General features: G+C 46.6%; 1 protein-coding gene across 4 annotated transcripts; it reads right to left on the bottom strand.

The window, feature by feature from the left end:
* Positions 1 to 16,069: 16,069 nt before the first annotated feature.
* Positions 16,070 to 19,533, bottom strand: LOC125537445 (uncharacterized). Of its 4 annotated transcripts, none has more exons than XR_015616526.1 (5): positions 18,785 to 19,533; positions 17,986 to 18,036; positions 17,385 to 17,666; positions 17,081 to 17,268; positions 16,070 to 16,559 (listed from the first exon to the last, which is right to left on the bottom strand). XR_015616526.1 is itself a non-coding variant. In XM_048700763.2 (5 exons), exons 1-4 carry the CDS (start codon positions 19,149 to 19,151, stop codon positions 17,655 to 17,657), a joined length of 339 nt encoding a protein of 112 aa, XP_048556720.1. In that variant the 5' UTR covers positions 19,152 to 19,533; the 3' UTR covers positions 16,070 to 16,559; positions 17,081 to 17,654. The 4 variants fall into 4 exon arrangements, 1 of the variants encoding a protein (XP_048556720.1); XR_015616528.1 differs by having other exon boundaries at positions 17,081 to 17,199; XR_015616527.1 differs by having other exon boundaries at positions 17,081 to 17,458; positions 17,587 to 17,666.
* Positions 19,534 to 22,635: the final 3,102 nt, after the last annotated feature.

Genomic DNA, 22,635 nt, shown 5'->3' with positions numbered 1-22,635 from the left:
CGGACCACTAGACGTCGAACCCAATTTCATATCATACATCTGTCGAAAAAATATCCTATGAGCTACTTGAATTCCCGCTTATAAACTCCCGAAACTCTCTGGTTGTGCAATCAGGTGTTTGGGATACAGGGGAAGCATAATATCTCACCCAAACTAACAATACCTACATCCAGCTGTATCCACCCTTCAACACATAACCAAGAAACCTTCGGAAATCATTTACCTCAACCTTCGAAAAGCATCTGTTATACGAGTTATGGCAATACTCCCAAACTCCCGCCCCAGTACTGGGTGGCATCGAGGTTATCTCACCAACAACTGCATAAAAGAGATTTTCGATGTCGGCGAACTTAGGTATTCCAGAACTGCAACGATAAAATTGTGACGACAACACCTCGGAGCTCAACTCCCCGGGACACTGCCACAACCATTAAATGACAGGAGGCACCAAGAACAATGTTCTCGTCACAAAACCATCAAAACGATTCCAAGATACTCGCGTGATCCTAAATTTTTTTTAGTGAAATTTGAGAAGAGAAGAGTCAAAACTCTACATCAGGATGCCTCACCAGAGAGACGAGGGGACTGAGGAGTAAAAAGAATCCTACTCTCCGATATATATATAATCCTATAAGACTCAAAACATTTTTCTAGAATCAACAACGCCAGCGATTCGATCAAGTAGGGGGGCTCCTAAGTCGGGGAAGGCTCTGATACCAACTTGTAACACCCACGATACGGCTATATCTCCCATGTGTCGAAGCACGACTTAGAGGCATAACCGCATTGTAAGCAATGTCGCAAGAGGGGTAATCTTTACACATCCATGACCTGAAGAAGGAAATAGATACATAGTTGGCTTACAATCGCCACTTCACACAATACATGAATATAGCATTACATCAACCAGATACATACAAGGTCCGACTATAGAACCAAAATAAAAGAAGACTACCCCTGATGCTACAGATCCCCGATCGCCCCAACTGAGCTCCACTACTGATCAACTGAAACGAAACAACACAACGAACATGATCTTCATCGAGCTACTCCTTGAGCTCGGTTGCGTCACCTGCAAGGTATCATCGGCACCTGCAAACTGGTTTTGGAAGTATCTGTGAGTCACGGGGACTCAGCAATCTCACACCCTCGCGATCAAGACTATTTAAGCTTATATGTAGGGAAAAGGTATGAGGTGGAGCTGCAGCAAGCACTAGCATATATGGTGACTATCTTGCACAAATGAGAGCGAGAAGAGAAGGCAAGGCACGGTCGATAAACTATGATCAAGAAGTGATCCAAGACTACTTACGTTCAAGCATAACTCCAACACTGTGTTCACTTCCCAGACTCCGCCGGAAAGAGACCGTCACGGCTACACACGCGGTTGATGCATTTTAATAAAGTTAAGTTTCAGGTTTTCTACAACCGGACATTAACAAATTCCCATCTGCCCATAACCGCGGGCATGGCTTTCGAAAGTTCAAATCCCTGCAGGGGTGTCCCAACTTAGCCCATCACAAGCTCTCATGGTCAACGAAGGATATTCCTTCTCCCAGGAAGACCCGATCAGGCTCGGAATCCCGGTTACAAGGCATCTCGACAATGGTAAAACAAGACCAGCAAAGCCACCCGAATGTGCCGATAAATCCCGATAGGATCTGCACATATCTCGTTCTCAGGGCACACCGAATAAGCAATCCGTACAACTAAAACCAGCCCTCGAGTTTCCCCGAGGTGGCACTGCAAGGGGCTCTAGTTTGGACCAACACTTAGAGGAGCACTGGCCTGGGGGTTTAAATAAAGATGACCCTTGAGTCTGCCGAACCCAAGGGAAAGAAAAGGCTAGGTGGCAAATGGTAAAACCAAGGTTGGGCCTTGCTGGAGGAGTTTTATTCAAGGTGAACTGTCAAGGGGTTCCCATTATAACCCAATCGCGTAAGGAACGCAAAATCAAGGAAGATAACACCGGTATGACGGAAACTAGGGTGGCAAGAGTGGAACAAAACACCAGGCATAAGGTCGAGCCTTCCACCCTTTACCAAGTATATAGATGCATTAATTAAATAAGAGATATTGTGATATCCCAACCAAAATCCATGTTCCAACATGGAACAAACTCCAATCTTCACCTGCAACTAGCAATGCTATAAGAGGGGCTGAGCAAAGCGGTAACATAGCCAAACAACGGTTTGCTAGGACAAGGTGGGTTAGAGGATTGGCTTAGCAATATGGGAGGCATGATAAAGCAAGTGGTAGGTATCGTAGCATAGGCATAGCAAAAGAGCGAGCAACTAGCAAGCAAAGATAGAAATGATTTCGAGGGTATGGTCATCTTGCCTGAGATCCCGCAAGGAAGAAGACGAGTCCATGAAGAAGGCAAACGGACGAAGTCATACGAATCCTCACAAACGCGACGTTATCGGAACTAACCCGAAGAAGCACACCAGAAAGAAGCAAACAACATATTAAACAACCATCACATAATCATGGCATGATGCACAACCAAGTATGATGCATGTCCGGTTTAATTAGGCATGGCATGGCAAAGTGCACAAACAATACTACAAATTAAGTGGAGCTCAATATGCAACTCCGTTGCATATTGACGAAACACCACGTCAATTATTTAGTTCTCTCTCGTTTATGTACCCAACTATATTAAATGTTCTCAACATGGCAAGAGGTGGATCATAAGTAAACTAAACATTTAGGCAAGTTTAAATGAGGCCAGAACAACAAGCAACAATTGCAGTAAAACCTCATATGCATTTATCAATTTGGTGCAACAACAATTTTACACATTTAAATGTTATTATCATGATGCAAATGACATGTTCAAGTTTTATGCAAGTATTATTAAAAGTTGGCATGAGCGTGATGAGAGCATTTGTGTCACCGTGGTATAAAGAAAGGGGTGCCACGGCGATGAAACGGAAATGATGCCGCGGCAACATTCCGATGATCCGGTAGCTCACGGGGATACCGGTGCAAAAGGAAGTGGGTGCGAGTGTGTCATGCAAGAAGATGGGTGTGACGCCCCGAGACCGATGTGCCGGGTGTCCTCCAGTTATTCGCTGTTGTTGCCTTGTCATTGCTTGCGTGTCATGCATTGCATATCATGTCATCATGTGCATTTCATTTGCATGCATGTTCGTCTCATGCACCCGAGCATTTTTCCCGTTGTCCGTTTCGCATTCCGGCGCTCCTATCTCCTCCGGTGGTCCTTTCTACCTTTCTTTCGTGTGTGGGGATTAAACAATTCCGGATTGGACCGAGACTTGCCAAGCGGCCTTGGTTTACTACCGGTAGACCGCCTGTCAAGTTTCGTTCCATTTGGACTTCGTTTGATACTCCAACGGTTAACCGAGGCCGAGAAAGCCTCGTGTGTGTTGCAGCCCAACACCCCTTCCAAAGTGGCCCAAAACCCACCAAAACCTCCTCCATCATCTCGGTCGTTTGATCACGATTGCATGGCCGAAAACCGCACCTCATTTGGACTCTCCTAGCTCCTTCTACCCCTATATAAAGATCCCCCACGAAAATTCCCGGGTCTTCCCCTTCCTCTAACCCTAAATTTCCCTCGCGCCTCGCCGGACATGTCCGGACCCGGCCGGACAACCCGCCACCGCCGCCCCGCGCCCAATCCGGGCGTGCCACCTATCGCCGGGCGCCTCCCTCCGCCCGAGGCCCGCCGGGCCCGAGGCGAGCCCCCGCGGCCCGGGCCACCGACCGCCGCCGCCCGGGTCTTCCTCTCCGCCAGCTCCGCCCCGCTCTCCCCGCCGCCTCGCCAGAGAGGCTCAACGCCGCCATGCACCACCCGTACCTCTGGCGCCGTCCTCCCTACGCCGCCCCGCGCCGGGATCGGCCGGATCCGGCGAGATCCGGCCCGGATCCGCCATCTCCGGCGAGATCCTGCGTCTTCCGGCCACCGTCGTCGCTGTCTCCGGTCGTGCTCCGGCGAACTCCGTCCGCGCCTCGGATTCCGTGCCAACCCTAGATCTGGGAGAGGTCTATATTTCACTAAGTCCCCGAGATTTTTCCTAATTCAAATGCCCATGTTCACCATGCTATAACTTTGCACCCATAACTCCGTTTTGAGAGTGTAGCATATCAAAATGTTCGCCTCAAAGAGCACAACATTTCATCTCATTGCAACATTTTCATTTTAGCTCATCTTGATGCCCGAAATGCTATTGGAAGAGTGCTATTTGAGTTAATTGTCAGATCTGCTACACCAAATAGCTATTTGTCATTTTTGCCATGATTAATGTGTGCATGATATGCTCCTGGGCTCTACATGTGTTTTGTTATACGCCATGCCATCTTTCCATAGGTGCTATCCATGTATTTTTGTGATATGTGTGGTGACTAGAACAAGCTTGCAAAGTAGTGCATTCGTTAATGCTGATTTCAGGGACTTAAAATTTCACTATGTCCTTGATCTGTTTTTATCAATATGACATATGTTCATGTTGTTTTTCTAGTGATCCGTGCCTCTTTTGAGGATGATCAGTAAGGTGATTTGTTAATATTGTAGTGCTCTATCCATCCATGTCCTTGTTTGCAATTATGGAGCACCCTAGCTTGAGTCAATCGAGCTCTACTTTTGCTATTTTCGTGAATCTAGGCGGATTGTCTACTTGTTAGCGATTTTGCCGAGGATGTTGTAGTTGATCCGTGCATGCTATGTTATTGTTCTTGCCATGTCTAGCTTTTATAATGTGTATTCTTGATGGGTGTATGCTTAGATTGTCATGCCTTGCTCTGTAGTGAGTGCATCGAGCTCATAAACATGCCTACTCGCTAAGATTTTTGCATGCTCCAGTTTTTTCTCTAAGTCTGTAACCTGATTATGTTTTTGCCATGTTCACATGCTTGCAATTGTACTTTCTGATCCCTTTTGTCTCAAGGTCACTAAGGGACTTTTCTTAACCTCTTTGAGTAGCTCCATGCCATGCCTTGCTTTGCCATGTTAAGTTCCTGTAGCATCTAGTTTTCTTGCTTCAAAGTGTGCTACCCGACCAGAAATTCCAGGCTTGTGTTAATTTCACCAAGTCTGAAACCTGTTATCATTTGCATTTTTGCCATGCTTGTTTGAACCTGTTAATGGATGAATTGGCCGTAGCTCATTGTTCATCTTTTGTCAAGCATCATGAGTGGATCCCTGCCATGTATTTTGTTGCCATGTTTGGGTGTTGTAGCATATTTATCTTGTTGCATTTAGTGGGTCACTTGCTGTTTATCGCAGACCGGTGCCATATTTGTTTTGCTTGCCATTTCCAAACCGTGCATCTGATTCCGGCGATCTTTATATCGATTTCAACCGAAATCACCTCACCTTTCCAGTGGCACTCTTGGATTTCTAAGTTGAGGCCAGGTCCAATCATTCCTTTCCAAATCATGCATATGCATCACATACCGCATCCCGCATATCATACCTTGTTCATGTGTTGGTTTGTTTACTATGTTGTGTGCTTCTTTCCGGTGTTTGCTTCGTCGGGTTGGTTCCGGTAACGTCGCGTTTGTGAGGACCCGTTCGACTACGTCCGTTTATCTTCTTCATGGACTCGTTCTTCTTCCTTGCGGGATTCCAGGCAAGATGATCATACCCTCGAAATCACTTCTATCTTTGCTTGCTAGTTGCTCGCTCTTTTGCTATGCCTATGCTGCGATACCTACCACTTGCTTATCATGCCTCCCATATTGTTGAACCTAGCCTCTAACCCACCTTGTCCTAGCAAACCGTTGTTTGGCTATGTACCGCTTTGCTCAGCCCCTCTTATAGCGTTGTTAGTTGCAGGTGAAGATTGAAGCTTGTTCCATGTTTGGAACATGGATATTCTTGTTGGGATATCACAATATCTCTTATTTAATTAATGCATCTATATACTTGGTAAAGGGTGGAAGGCTCGGCCTCATGCCTGGTGTTTTGTTCCACTCTTGCCGCCCTAGTTTCCATCATATCGGCGTTATGTTCCCGGATTTTGCGTTCCTTACGCGGTTGGGTTATAATGGGAACCCCTTGACAGTTCGCCTTGAATAAAACTCCTCCAGCAAGGCCCAACATTGGTTTTACCATTCGCCACCTAGCCTTTTCATTCCCTTGGGTTCTGCAGACTCAAGGTCATCTTTATTTTAACCCCCCCCCCCCCGGGGCCAGTGCTCCTCTGAGTGTTGGTCCAACTGAGCGATGTCCGAGGCTACCAGGGGTAACTCTGGGCTGGCTTACCCGACGTCTTGCTCATCCGGTGTGCCCTGAGAACGAGATATGTGCAGCTCCTATCGGGATTTGTCGGCACATCTGGGTGGCTTTGTTGGTCTTGTTTTACCATTGTCGAAATGTCTTGTAACCGGGATTCCAAGCCTGATCGGGTCTTCCCGCTAGAAGGAATATCCTTCGTTGACCGTGAGAGCTTGTTATGGGCTAAGTTGGGACTCCCCTACAGGGATTTGAACTTTCGAAAGCCGTGCCCGCGGTTATGGGCAGATAGGAATTTTGTTAATGTCCGGTTGTAGAAAACCTGAAACTTAACTTTATTAAAATGCATCAACCGCGTGTGTAGCCGTGACGGTCTCTTCTCGGCGGAGTCCGGGAAGTGAACACGGTGTTGGAGTTATGTTTGACGTAGGTTGTTCTAGGATCACTTCTTGATCATACTTTTATCGACCGTGCTTTGCCTTCTCTCCTCGCTCTCATTTGCGTATGTTAGCCACCATATATGCTAGTCGCTTGCTGCAGCTCCACCTCATACCTTTACCTGACCCATAAGCTTAAATAGTCTTGATCACGAGGGTGCGAGATTGCTAAGTCCCCGTGGCTCACAGATACTTTCAAAACCAGCTTGCAGGTGCCGATGAGACCGTGCAGATGACGCAGCCAAGCTCAGGAGGAGCTCGATGAAGATCTTGTCCTTTGTGTTGTTTCGTTCTAGTTGATCAGTAGTGGAGCCCAGTTGGGGTCGATCGGGGACCTTGTCGCTTTTGGGGTTCTTCTTTTATTTTGGTTCCGTAGTCGGACCTTGATTGTATCTGTATGATGTAATGCTTTATTCATGTATTTGGGTGAAGTGGCAATTGTAAGACAACTATGTATCTCTTTCCTTTATGTATTACATGGGTTGTGTGAAGATTACCTCACTTGCGACATTTCTTTCAATGCGGTTATGCCTCTAAGTCGTGCTTCAACATGTGGGAGATATAGCCGCATCGAGGGCGTTACAATGGGGTGCTCCCGGATTCCGGGTTCCCACATGACGGTGGCAAGGCAAAAGAGGGGCTTCGTGCAAGGAACAACTCGGACACGGAGCAACACACGGTCCAACTCATACATCGCAAGCATTCATCCACAGGCGTCGTCTCGGTGGTATACCTTCGAAGCATGCGTTTCGGGCGGAACGAGTTCGTAGAGGGAAGTAGGTGTTTCTCGCGACGGTACTTGAACTTGACGTTCACGTTACACGGGTCTTCGGCGACGGTCGTCATACATGGTCCGGAGTGGTACTTGCATCTTTGGACTTGTCGGTCTTGATTCTTGCGACGGTAGCGGTATACGTTTCGCTTTCGGAGAGGTACTTAACGAACCCAACGTCCTCGGGGCGACGGTAGTGGTAGACATGATGTCGGGGTACTTGTCGGTCCGGTCTTGGCGGTGTAGATGTACACGTTGTCGGGGTACTTGTCGCATCACCGGGTGTAGTCGTACACGTTCGAAGCGGAACTTAGCGTATCCATGTACTTGGCAGTCTAGGACGTAGAGGTACACTTGTCCAAGTGGAACTTGACGATGACGGGGTCTTCAGGGTACTTGGCGCTTGAGGTTCCAATCCGGTTTTGAATGCGTTCACGCAACACATCGCAGGAGCAAGAGGCAACAACTTGGTGGGGTTCTGGCCATACATGGTGATCTCAAAGCTGAGGTGAACGGCACTGTTTGAGAAGGCAAACGACGGCTGTGACGGGGCATGAGCAGAGGCCAAGGAGCTCTATGGGGCAAGTGGAGCAACATGCGGCAGGGGCGTCCATGAAGGTGAGCAGGGAAGGCATGGCAAGAAGGCATGGGAGGATCCCGTGGCCGTGGAGGGCCAGCGGCGGCCTGGACAACAATAGAGACGGGGCTGGAGATGGACGACGAGGAGGAGAGCTTGGGGTCGAGCGTGGTGGCGGCGGAGCAGAGGTGGAGTCCAGTGCAGACCGACTACGGGGCTCGCTGGAGGAGTTGAGGGATGGCAGCGGCAGCAAGGCCATGGAGGCAGGGTCGGCCTGCAGGTGGCCGGAGGCTGGCCGCGGTGACTGCCGGCGGTGAGGATGAGGCAGAGGGGAACGGGACGATGGCGTGGCGTTGGTCTCTCTCTTCCTCTCTAGCGGCGCATCGAGGGAGGAGGGATCGAGCACGGGGCGTGCGCTGGAGGGAGATCGAGAGGGAGGTCGGGGAGAGTGCTGCGAGCGCATGCGTCTCCTGGCGGCGGAGGGAGAGGGAACCGGGAGAGGAGATCGAGCAAAGGCTCGCTAGGGTTAGAGGTTAGGTTAGGTGGGCTTAGGGAGGATAGTGGGAAGCGGGCCTGCCTGGGCCTTGGAGGCCGTGGGAGGCTGGGCCTAGGCGGCTGCGGGAGGCCTTAGAGGAGGCCGGTCTGGGTCGGGTCAGAGAGGCCCAGTTGGGCTGGCTCTCCTCTCTCCATCTTATTTTCTTTAACAGAAAACAAGAGAAGAAAAAAAGAAAGAAAGAGGGGGGGTTAGGGAACGAAGTTGGACTCGCAGATAAATTTCCCGGACTCACAAAATACGACTATTCCGAGAGAATAGAAAAGGCCAAGATTAAAAGATTTAAATTCAAACTCATTTGATTTGAATTCAAATGATTTGAATAGGAAGTGAGGGTTGGGAAGGTCCAAAAATGTTCGGATTTTTGGTGGAGCTCCAGAATATGATGAAAGAATATATGGCAAGGTTAGAGACCAAGAATTAAGATAACAAAGGCATTGGGATAATTTGCAAGTGTGTTATGGTGATTTCCAAATTAATGGAATATTTATAAAAGCTCCCTAAATATTAGGAGGATAAAGTTATAAAGAGAAGTCACTCTTCCCTTGATTTAAATGGATTGAAGATCCACACAAATTATTTAGTTGAGATGCAAAAGATTTATGACATGATGCAATGCACATGATGCAAAGATGAATGCAATAAACCAACAACTCACACGATGAAAACCCGGAAACCCTGGAAGGCACCTGAAGCTCCAGTCTTGGGGCGTCACAGGTTTAGCCCCAACATTGGTGCCCCATATAGGTCCCGCTATCCAGTCACTCTGAAATTATGGAGGTATCGATCACCGATCAGATTCAAAACAACGTATCTTAGGGCCGGATTCTCAAGTCATCGGTTCAACCAAAAATCAAAAACACATCAGATCGCCCTTCCTTCCTCAAGAGCTGAAGGTTCACGATCTCGAATCTATAGTCTAGCCTCGCTCTTTATCTCCTAACTCGACCGAGGACCTCCACATGCGGATGAACCAGAAATCTGCATGCCAACTAACAGAGGATGACAAGCCTGACCAATCAGAGGGAGCCTGGAGCTCGGACTCAAAGCTCGGCCCAACTGGTTCGGCCTCAGTGCCATAATCTCGGGAGGAACACTTCGGATCGGCAATCCCGCATTAGGGCGGGGTTAAATTTTTAGTACCACCCATCCCCACATCGAGTACTACCCGAGTAACTCGGGACCACCCGGTGTCTGGGATCTAATCTACGTTAAGCAGCAACCTCATGAGACCGTTCGACAGTTCTTGATGTGTTTCTCGTTCTCAATAAAAAAATCCAGACTGTCGCGTGATATGTCTCCATCATATCTAATGTTTGATTGTTTCATGCCAATATTATACAACTTTCATATACTGTTGGCAACACTTATATTACTCACTGGGCCCGCCCGACTTTCACAAAGGTCTCAAGTAAAGTCAAGGTAACCGTGCGTCCAAAACATCAAGGGGGAAACCCGAGGAATCACCCTCAATGGATCCCACTCGATGTAATCATCATGGTGAACATAGGAGGAATCACCCTCGAGGTTCACACTTGAAGGGTTGCACGACAGAGTTATCATCGGGAGTGGTGAAGGAGGAATCACCCTCCGTAATCCATGACCGATTAGCTACACTGCAGAGATATCATTAGCAGTGCTATTCGAAGTATCACCCTGGGCACTCGATAGTATCTCTGCAGAGTCGAGCAACAAAGGGGATGTGATGTGATGTGTCGGGCTCTGGTCGTCGATCACGTTAATTGAGTCATCGGTCAACAAGCCGGGGCAACTAGGACAAGGTGAGGGCCACTGATGGATCACTAACCAACCTATACTAAGGAGTTTAGGTTAAATAGGTAAGGTACAACAACAGGTCACAAAAGCAGGCTATGCACCAGAATAGGAGCAAACAATAATAGTAGCAAAATCTAATGCAAGCATGAGAGAGAATGGACTAGGTGATATCAGAATGATCAAGGGGGGTTTGCTTGCCTGGAAGCTCTGCCAAAAGGGAAGAAGGGTCATCGGTGACGTAGTCGGTCACATGGGAATCAACAGCGGTCTCAGGGTCTACCGGAGAAGAAGAGGGGGAACAAACAATAAATACAAAGCACACATATGCATGACATGACTACAGGCAAAGCTAGGGGTGTTCTAACTCAGTGTTACACACTAGTGCAGAAAAGCCTATCTATGGCGTGCCAAAAACAGTCTTGCTGGCGTAGGAGCCCCACGCCACCAATATGGCGCCAGTGTTAAAAAATAGTGGTGGCGCTGGAGCCTATGCTAGCAGTATTATACGTGTTGCTGGTATGCGATTTTTGCAACACCGCCACTATATTCACTCACCTAGCGACGCACAATGTAATTTGCACGCCATGAATGTTTTGTGCACAAAAAAGGTTTTTGAACACCATGTAACATTTAGCATTTCACATTAACACTAAGTGCATACTGTATAACATTACACAGTAAAACAGTACCAGATAATAGAACATTAGGAGTTGATATTTAAGTGGCTACTAGCTAGCTAGATCTCACAAACATAACCAGTTAATAGAAACATACGAGCTAAAACAGTACTAGTACATAGCGCTAATACACAAATAAGCAGTTCATTCATGTATTTCCCCGCCACACACATAGTTCTAAATGAGGTCAATGACCACCATCATCCTCAAGCCATGGCGCTAGGTGCTTTTGTGACTAAGATGGCCTGTCCAACCTGGAGATTCTTTCAAGCAAGGAAGTTGTTCCATCCCGCGACGCTGAACACAGTGCGACCGTCCGTGTCCAGTGCATAAGCACAGTTCGTGATGGAGCACCTTGTGGTAAGGCATAGTCCAACAATGCATGCTTCATCCGGCTCGATGCCACATCTCTCACTTAGCCTCTTAGGTAACACCCCTTACGGCCTTAAGACCTTATTCTATTATGATTTCACCCCTTAAGACCTTATTCTACACACAAATCTCTTATTCTGATAATACAAAGGATGAAGGGGTAGCTAGGCAGGCTCGATGCGTCCACGTAGGCTATGAACAGTGGCCGAGCGAGCGGGCATGGTAGCGAGAAAAGACAAAGGGGAAGCGAGCGGGCAGCTCCAGAAGAAAAAGACCTAGCCCACGTCACCCCCGCAACCCCCGCAGCCGCCTACTCCCTCCCGCCGCCGCCTCGGCCCATCGCCTTGTAGCCTCGCCCGCCCCCACTATCGTTGCCAGGAGATGCAGCCGCCGCATTCTCCTTTGACCAGATGCGTTGTTGCACGGGGAGAGAGGAGGAATTCGACTAACACTTTCGTGCGGCTCAATCCACCTAACCCGGACCGCATACTAATGCGAGAAAACTGCATTAGGCCAACACTCGCACCCAACTTTCTACCCCACAGCAACCCACCCCTCGTTGCCCACCTTCTTCCCCACCACGACCACCCCCGGTGCCCCACCAACCCCACCCCCCGGTGCCCAACCGCTCCCCATTCCCACGGCGCACCACCACCCCACCCCTCCGGCGCGCCACCACCTCCCAGCCCCGCGGCACCCCACCATCCCCCACCAACTCCGGCACGCCTCCTCTGACCTCCCTCTGTCGCCCCGATGCGCCTTGCCCCCCCCACCCCCACGCATCCCCTGCGACTGATCCGGCTGGATCCAGCCCAGCCGCCCCTAACAACCTTCCTCCCTCCCTAGGTCGGGGCGCAACTGGCGTCGCCGTGGTGCCCCACTCCGCCGCCTAACCCCACTCCTCCCCCTGGAAACCACTTCCCTCCCCGTGCCACCTTGCCCTGACGACAGATCCGAGCAAAGCTGGCCCTGCCGCGCCATAAGTAGACGGGATCGAGCAGCAGCCGCCCTTGACCCCTTCATCCACGGCGCCTCGCGACCCTTGGGTCGTCGGGATCGAGCAGACTGCCTCTCATTGGCGCCTCTCCGCGCATCTCCTGCCGTCCAACCTTGCGCCTCGATGGTTGGCAGCCGCCTGCAGCAGCTGTGGTCCGAGGCCGCAGGAGCGCCACCTCACCTGCATCCGCCATGGCCGCCCGGAGTGCGTGAAGAAGGTTAACGACGGTGACGACATCCCTGCCGCCGGTGAAGTTCACAAAAGGCCTTTTTTGCTTTTTGTTTTTGCAGATTTTGGATGTGCACTTCATCTTGTGCGGTTGCCCACTATAGTGCGCTTTCGGTGTCCGCTCGTTTTTCTGTTTCAGTCTTTCAGACCACAAATCATTAAATCAAATGATGTTCGCTGGGGAGTAGTTCATGGTTCTTGCAGATCGGGTCAGGCGGTCCGTAGCATGTGCGTGCAGTGCAGTGCGTGGGTGTGTGCAGTGCGTCGTGTGGGTGTGTGCAATGCTGAACAATAGCTGTGGAGAACCAGAGGACGAGCACCACCTCCCTGCCACCGTGTTGATGGCCAAAGTCAAAGGAACCCCCATGTAGTGTGGCACTAGCTATTCTTCTTCCACGGGTCAAACAGGAGAAGAAAAGTCGGGGTCAAGACCACTCTGCCTGTGATGCCCCCGATTCAATCATACACTAATCATGCACGCAAATGTGTACGATCAACATCATGGACTCACGGGAAGATATCACAACACAACTCTAAAAGTAAATAAGTCATACAAGCATCATAATACAAGCCAGGGGCCTCGAGGGCTCGAATACAAGTGCTCGATTATAGACTAGTCAGCGGAAGCAACAATATCTGAGTATAGACATAAAGTTAAATAAGGTGCCATAAGATGGCTAGCACAAACTGGGATACAGATTGAAAGAGGCGCATGCCTCCTGCCTGGGATAAGAGGGGGATAGCTAGTCCTATCAAAGACTACGCTTCTGGCAGCCTCCACCTTGAAGCATATAGAAGAGAGTAGCTAGTAAGTTCACCAAGTATCATCGTATAGCACAGTCCTACCCAACGATCCTCTCCTCCTCACCCTGCGAGAGAGCGATCACCAGGTTGTATCTGGCACTTGAAAGGGCGTGTTTTGCTAAGTATCCAGTTCTAGTTGTCATAAGGTCGAAGTACAACTCCGGGTCATCCTTTTACCATGGGACACGACTATTCGAATAGATCAACTTCCCTGCAGGGGTGCACCACATTGCCCAACACGCTTGATCCCTCTGGCCGGACACACTTTCCTGGGTCATGCCCGGCCTCGGAAGATCAACACGTCGCAGCCCCACCTAGACTCAACAGAGAGGTCAGCACGCCGGTCTAAATCCTAAGCGCACATGGGTCTAGGCCCATCGCCCATTGCACTCCTGCACATTGCGAGGGCGACCGGAAGCAGACCTAGCACCCTTAATACAAGCGCGGGCTTACTATCTAATCCGGTGCGCGCCGCTCCGTCGTTGACGTCAAAAGAGCTTCGGATGATACCACGACGTTGAGTGCCCATAGTTGTTCCCGCGTAGCTGGTTAGTGCGTATAGGCTCATAGCCAGACTTAGATCAAATACCAAGATCTCGTTAAGCATGTTATTTTGAAGTAACCGCAGACGCCGACTAGGACCAGGCCCACCTCTCTCCTAGGTGGTCTCAACCCGCCCTGTCGCTCCGCCGCAAAGATCCACTCAGAGGGCCGTCGGGACAAATGTCCTTTCAACACCCAATAAGTGAATCACTCGGGGTACTCTATGAGCCGACCCGACTTTAGTCACTACATGTATCCTATATTATGTATATAGGTATATACCCATGATCACCTCCAGAGTGATCACGGCTCGATATTATAGCATGGTAGACGGACAAGAATGTGGGTCACTGATGATAAACTAGCATCCTATACTAAGCATTTAGGATTGCAGGTAAAGGTAACAACAGTAATAGCAAAGACAGGCTATGCAGCAGAATAGGATTAACCGGAGGCAGTAACATGCTACACTACTCTAATGCAAGAAGTAGAGAGAAGGAATAAGTGACATTGGGTTGATCAAGGGGGGGGGGCTTGCCTGGTTTCTCTGATAAAGGGGGGTCGTCGGTGATGTAGTCGTACTCAGTGGCATCAGTGCTGGTCTCGGGGTCTACCGGAGAAGAAGAGGGGGGAAGAAACAGTAAATATGGAGCAAACAAAGTATCACAAAATATAATAAGGCAATACGCGATGCCATGGGTAAGCTAACGCAGGGATAGGTGATACCGGCGAAGGGGAAAAACATCCGGGAAAGTATTCCCGGTGTTTCACATTTTCGGACAGATGGACCGTAGGGGGACAGTTGCAGCTTTGCTATACTAGGGACGTGTGGTGGACCAATGGGTTGCGTATTTGGTTTCGTCACATTTTTCTGAGCAACTTTCATGTACATAGTATTTTCATCTGACTTATGATTTATTTTATATTAATTTTCAAAGTTTTATTGATATCCTAGAATTCTCTGGAGTTATATTAATTCAAAATTAAGAGCAAAATGCTATGTACACATAGTGAAGTGTACACAGCAGGGTGCTACGAAGACTGACATGTGGGGCATGTTGACTGAGTTGACCCAGTCAACATTAACTGGTCCACTAATGAACAGTACGAGTGGGGCTCGGTTGTCATTGACTTTAGATTAACTAAATATGTATTTAACAGAGGTGGTCTCGCATGTTATTTCTATTAGAGTAAACTAGCAAAAGACCCGTGCATTGCAACGGAAGAAAACATTGACTATGTTGCATGCAAGAAAAAGAATAATTCTTTTTTATATTCCTACCTTACCTTAATAATATTAATTAAAAGAATGACTTAATTGAATAATGCAAAAAATGTTGAATAATGTATGAAAATGCATGGAATAAACACTAGTACAAGTATTTTATTTTATATATAAAAAGGAAAAAGTATGTGTTTACCTCCAGCCGGTAGGGCCGTCAACAAAGCTCGGACTCAATGTACTGTTTCGTGCTCGATTAACTTATTTTTTAGTGGATCATGCTGGATTAACTATATGCTTAAATTTGAGTTCAACCTGCTTGCCTCGTTCGCTGGTCTGGCCAAAAATCACACTTTCAAGGTCAATGCAAGATGGCCACTTTGACCGGTTGATATGTTAAATAGAGAACATGTAATTTCCAATAGATCATGATGTATTGTGCTCTAAATTTGTACTATTTCCTCATTGGTTGCTTATTTGTGATTGGTAAAACAACTATGAGAGCCTATAGCTTAAGGGCATCTACAATGCTACTCTTGTGCAGGAGCCTAGAGTAAAAAAACATCAAAAAAAAAGTAAGTGCCTTCTTCTCGAATGCTAGACGCTTATCACGGGCTCTAAATACATAGGGCCGGCTCCCAGTTTATTTACTCACATGTCCAGGAAAAAAGCAAGCGCTCGATGCATCTATTGGCATCAATAATGCGGCATCAGACGCGAGGCGGGGAACAACTAAGGTAGCTGGCGACCCTAGTGTCCACCACTGGCGCTTAGCATTGGAGATGCCCTAAGAGACATGCAATCTGTATATATCCGGTATCAAGTCGCACAAATAAATTTTGTAGTTTAATGCATATATAATCTGCCGGCAAACATATATGATTATCTGAAAGATGTGGTACACATATATTCGTATGAAAAAGGCACCGCCTTTGGCTCAGTTAATCCATTTATAGACATATATTCAAACAGAAGAGTACATATACATTTTGTGTGCCCCTTGTATGATTTTTAAACGGTGTCTATGCTGAACAATAGCTTTGAATACATAATTCAATTCCAAAAAATACAGTCAACATACAGAGGCATTATGGTTTGAAGTTGCAGTATAGTTGACCAAATGTAATGCAAGACACACTTGATCTGAAAAGGGTTTTTTTTGCGGGTGATCTAAAAAGGTTATGTTAGTAATGAAAAAATATAGGCGGCAGCATGTAAGAAAATTTTGTTGTAATGTATGTCTATTGGGTGAGATTAGGATTAGACAACCGCTTCCTATTAGGTGTAAGATGCTCCCCTTTCTCAATTTCTTCTAACCAAGTAAGCCGATTGGTTAGTGCGATTCGGTCCTCGACAGAAAATGGAGTCTCTTCCTTCAACAAAAGAAATGATTTATGACCTGAAAATATAACCAATAAACAATGAGTGAATACTTATCTTTATTTAAAGGGATATAAATTATGGTTCTTTGATTGCTCTACCCATTAATCTGACCACTTATATTAAGCATCTATCACAGATATATATGTATCATGGTTTCCAAAAGCTATTCCCCAAGAGGATACAGCAATAAGAAGCCAGGGGGTGAATCATTATCTTTTAGCATGGACACCATGATGTTTCAGCGTTCTGGCATTGCATTGAACAGGAAAGAACCTTCTTGGCAGAGGTGCATCACTATTACCTTCGGCATATCGAATATTGCCACTGAACAACACTCATAGTGCCAAGATAGAAATATTATTATAAGGTATGCTAATTCAAGTGGTCATCAATAGCAAGGGAAACAATGTGTTGTATCACTGCTGTTATATATCTGAAATCTCAGTGCACATCACATATATATTTTCTAGCAATACCAAGCTTTGATCTCAAACAGAACATATCCACGTTACCCTCAGGATAACTGAACAACAATACCTGATAGTGGGTCACTTAGTTGAATCCATCCATCTTGGCACCAAATCGAAAGTTCCGGGTAGCTCCAGCTTGCCAAATAAAAACTGAATGATTATGTTTTATGCACCTAGGTGATATCCCTGTGCAGATCATAATGGTTATACTGTGCGTGTTACCAACTTTGCTAGCCACATCACATGTATTTACACCTAAAGGGTTGAAGGACAAAACATTCATCACTTGCTATGAGTAAAGGAAAATCCTAAAAATTATATCCATGGACTTGCAAAGACAATCAAGAGCAAAGGCTGATGTGAAAGCTTACATTGGGTGTATATATGACTCATCTTATTCCACCGAATTGTCACTGATAGCACAAACATTGTAATTTGGAACTAACTGGACAGAAAAATATGATGCAAATTTATGTCCTCTCGCATGAAACATATCATTATAGCTGCAAAATCATGTCATGGAATAGAAGCTACCATTAATCATGTTTGTGCAAGAGGCTGCAAAAACTCTACCTATATACTCCCTTTGAATCACCCTGGTAGCAGCCAAGCCCTCTGCCGTTCCGCCAGCAGTGAAGCCACTATGGTCCACCCTGAGTTCAGTATATCCGTATTAGCTTCATTTCAGCCAGTTCTCTCCTGATAAAACTAATTTGCTCATCCGTTTCCTGATTAATTTAGATGTTATATGAAGGTTTCATCAGGAAAAGAATGTGTTCAGTTTGTACAAGTTCATGAATTGCCCCTGCTTCAGTCTGCTACTCATGATATTATTGCTAACCTACCAGCAAACATTCTAGAGGGACTAAGCAATGATTAAAGAGTAGTACTATATAAATTTCTCTATCTAGAAAATTATGAAAAAGATCTTAAACTACGACTGTCAAGATTACATTATTGCAATACGCGTACCTTCAAGTGAAGAAACATGGCCATGCTAGCATTGATCCTTGGCGGAATCATCTGGCCAACAAAAGATAGAAACTGAGATAACTGCAAAGCCCAGCTGAAAAGTGGAGATACCAGCAAGCAGCTGTGTTTATCTAAACAACAATATATTCTGTGCTTCTGAATATTGACAGTACATAATATTCAGTTTATATAAACAACAATATATTCTCTGAAGTTTTAGTTGCTTTCTTTTATTTCTCTGAAACTCTCTCAAGTTGTACTCACAACAAATATATAAAAGTTCTGTTCCTGTCATTTATAGTTGAAATACAGTTCTGCTCCAGAGAGTTTTGTATGGTGGCTCCAGTAATAAAAGAATACGAGGAAGACAACAATATTCTCTGAAGTTTTATAAATACAGTTCTGCTCCATTTATAAATACATAGGGTTAGGTTTTATCTACTGGAAACACCAATAAACCTCACAAATAGTTAGACAAGATTAAATGTTCAAAAATTCAGTTAACTGGGGATTCCAGTTTTCAGGTTTCAGCATTTCTAGTTCTCAGATTTCAAATAGTGTTAATGAACATTTGCACATTAACACTGAAATCTGAGTTTATAACACTTGAACATGAACGCTGAAGATTATCTTCAGGATTAAACATTTCATTGCTTCAAAAGTGAAGGGTGAAAGGCCAAAAACAGGCAAAAGTGATTGCATATATGCAAAACTCAGCTAGTAATTCAACCTGAGTGCTAGCCATGGAAATTGTTTTAGAAATACTGCAGTTGTACAGCAAGTAATTAAGGTAACATACTCCAGTTGCCAGGGTTGAGATTCGTGGAAGGCCATGGAGCGAAGAATGGCCGTAGCAGAGGCACGGAGTTTGTGCAGCAAAGTGGGGACAAAGAAGCAAATTTTGTGCAGCGGGGAGGGGGCACAGGCCGGTCGGCGCCGGCTCCAAGGAAGGCACATGGAGCGTCCCTTCCACGGCCGGCGCTACCCGCTCCTTCTGCAACCACAAAATGAGACAGACGCCACCCCGTACTGAGAGGTCTAAACTCTGAAGGAATAACGGCAGGACGGTCACGGAGCAGCAGTACTTGGGGGTCCAGGACGCGGTCGACGGTGCAGGGCGAGGCGAGGTGGAAGATGCCGTAGCAGCCGCGCCCGGCGGCGAGCATGGCGGCACCGTCGAGGAGGTCGCACGGGAAGAAGCGGACGCGGGCCTCGTCATGAAGTTGTCGGCGAGCCAGGCAACGAAGTCCTCCCGCGACGATGGCGCTTCACGGAGAGGATGCGGATGATCTCGGCTAGCGCGGGGCAGCCGGTGTAATCCTCCATGAGAGAGGGTCCACCGCCGCCATCCGACGGCGCGCGGCGGTCGGCGCAGCCGGCGCAGTTTGGCAGCGGAGGGCGCGCGCGGTGCGTCGCGGGTGTCCCAGAGCTGAGCGCGCGGGTGGAGGCTCGTGAGCGGGCAGAGGTGCAGCCGCGGCGGCGGGCGAGTTGAGGTCGGCCGCGTCCGGGAGTGGTGCGGCGGCGGCTAGGGGGATTTGGCTCGGCCTGGCCACGTACGAACATGTTATTAGTACCGCCTCATTTATATTACGATTTTGTCAATACAAATTATAAAAACGTATTATAACATGAGAAAAAAACGTATTATGACGGTAAACCCGACAAAGTCAATCTATGCTTTATTATTACTAGCAAACATGCTCGTGCGTTGCAACGGCAGAAAAAAAATGACATGCCACAATAAGCATTGCTCAAGAGCACTGCCGACCATTATCCCCTATGTTCACGTCCTCTATTTGAACATGGTGTGTCACTACTATTCCCCTTTCCGCCCATACCGACTATGTCCGCGGCAAATTTTTGCCAATATATTTGTATGGAATATTCTTTTTTTGTGTCAAACAATATTTTGTCAACTTCAACATTAATAGTAAAGCAAAGTTTAAGCATGAAATTGACAATATCGTTGTTGTGCAACTTCTGCACCGTGGCCAATATCCTATCCCTGGTGACCAGAATCCAATCATCTGGTTCAGCTATAAATATACATATATGACATAAATAACAGAATTACTACATAACTAACTAAGAAAAAGTAAGAGCTATGAATGAATTAAAGAAAATTTACTTGGTTTTCCGGTGAAATTTCTGTGGAATCGGTACTGACCTAAAGAACAACAGAAAAAAAAAATAGAATGAAAGGGGACTGTTTTCTTAGAAGGATTTGGGTGGAACCATTGCTAAGTAGGAATGAAAACAAAATAAACTGAGGAAACTTAAATTAAGGGACTGGTTTTTCAGAGTTTTGATGGAATCGTTGATGTCCAAAAAGTAGAAAATGAACTACAGGAAAATTAATTAAAAGGGACAAAGTTACTGAAGTTGTCTTGTATAGTACAGATAGGAGGTGAAGCAAGGGATTAGGCTCTGAAATATAAGTCAAGAAATTATAGTCTCTTGCTTTACTCGGGTTGGTGCAGTGCTATACTTATTAGGGGAGGCGTTAGAAGTCATTGCACCGGCTGGCGCCAACTGCAAGTGAAGCGATTCAATCAGGGCGAGGGAGAGAAGTCAGTAGTCCGTGAGATGGCATGCGACGGCTATTCCCTAAGAAGGCCGTGGACGCAGCATGCGGGTGATACCGTGGTAAAGACGGAGATTGGGCCATTCAGGATGCTGCTTCAGTGCAACTATTTAATTAGGTAATATTTCTCAAACAAATAATTAATTAGGTAATGCTTATAGCATATTAGCGCGCGCGCACGTACTTGGGTGTTTTGGTGTTTTCTCATGCTGTGGCGCTGGAGAAGATAGTGATAGACCTTAGTGAAACACTGTCGCCGTCTAAGATTGACGGCATGGAGAGCAGCCGCCAGTGCTTCGGTGTGTATGGCATGCGGTCTTTAATTTGTAGTAGCACACGTACCTACATGCTTCCTTGCTGCGCCGGACTGGGAGGAGGTGCACAGATGGAGCACCGTCGTTGTACAAGTTACATGAACTGGCAAGACGGTGGTCGCCATGCATGTAAATCGCATGTGGTCTCTTCAGCAGCCTTTTGCCAAGTCTCCTCGCCACTTGTCGAAAGCACCTTCACCATCATAAAAGTCAATCGATTGGGTATTATACAGGATATGGCTGGATTTAATTAGCTAGGAAGGATTTGCATACATCATACATCCTCCCCGTTCGTCCAGATATGCATGGCTAACCCTGTATTGGAGAAGAACACCCGTAAGCTGCTAGAAGAAAGCATAAACCAATGGATCGGCTACCAGGGTGCCAGAATCATCAACACAACAGTTATACCGATCATCGTCATCAGGTGGAAGTCATAGAAAGCACAAGACCACACACATGCTGCACTCGTACGCCTACGCCTTCATCGGTTGCTGCGGTTGTCGATTCACTCATGCGACAACATGCTAACGCTCTGCTTCTCAGATTATATTGATCCTAGGTGCTGGGAACTGGGACTTCGGGCCAGGATGGAGTCTTGGTCGTCCGACAGCCGGATCTTGCAGTTGCCGTTGACCACAACTGCAGGCTGCAACTGCTTCAACGCACTTAGGATTATGATGTCATCGATAGCCGCTCCAGATTCCTCGGAGGTTGCCACAGGCGCCTCCTGCTCCGTCATACATCCTCTACTCCTCGGGGGCATCTATCGTCTCCCCGTCATGATCTCCAAATCGATCTCTTCCTCCCTCTATATATAGAATAGATAGATGTGGAGGAAATCCAGCGGGGAGTCCATGGAGTAATCGTGTTCGAGACGGAAATCCTTGGTGGATCGTGTCCTTGTCCTCATCCTCCTCGTTCTTGTCCCTACATCTCTCGGTTTTTTCTATATCGTCTCCTAAATCTCTCGTACGTTGCAGGAGAGGCGGTGGTGTTGATGATTTGCTAGTGGAGCAAGCCCAACAGCTGCAGTATGGGCCAAGGCCTGATGCACTACATACTGCCGCTGGATTTCTTACGTGGATTGTAGCGAGGGATAATTATTAGATAAAGATACGCAGGTAAAATAGTACCACCTCGGATGTAGAAAATAATATAGGTGAAAAAAACTGAAAGCGTAAATTCACAAAAAGAAAGCGTATTGTGATGGTGAACCCACGGAGTCAATCCGTGCTTTATTATTAGGGATAGACTAGGAAAATTGCCCGTGCATTGCATCGGTATAAAAATAATGAATATGTATTTAAAAAGCTTGAAAAAACTCAAGCAACTTTACAAATGGAAAAACAATATTAAAAGTACTCAAAAGTACCAATGACGTTCTTAAAAAGAAAATCTATTATTGTCTTGATTATATATTTAACTTCAAATAAATTGATCAATGCAAGTGAGCTACATATACGTAACGAGATTAAATTTCATCCGCAACAGACATGTGTAAAGCTCATGTATGTTTGCGGATTCAGACAAAACTAAATGTATCATTATGAAATAGTATTACCGAAAGTAACAACTTGAACATAACATAGCCCATATGACCAAGCTGTTCCAATTCGGGAGCTCACTCTGTATTCAATTATTTTCTATGACTAAACATATACTTGTATCTCCAACCAATCCTAGCTGGGCTTGGTGGGCTTAACCTATGCATCTGCATTGGATTTATAAAAATAATAAATATACATTTAG

The sequence above is a fragment of the Triticum urartu genome, chromosome 2A, assembly GCF_056163025.1.
Source record: "Triticum urartu cultivar PI428250 chromosome 2A, HENAU_Tu73, whole genome shotgun sequence".
Taxonomy (NCBI): domain Eukaryota; kingdom Viridiplantae; phylum Streptophyta; class Magnoliopsida; order Poales; family Poaceae; genus Triticum; species Triticum urartu.
Note: the sequence above shows the minus strand (reverse complement) of the source record. Positions and strands in the feature narration are given on the sequence as shown.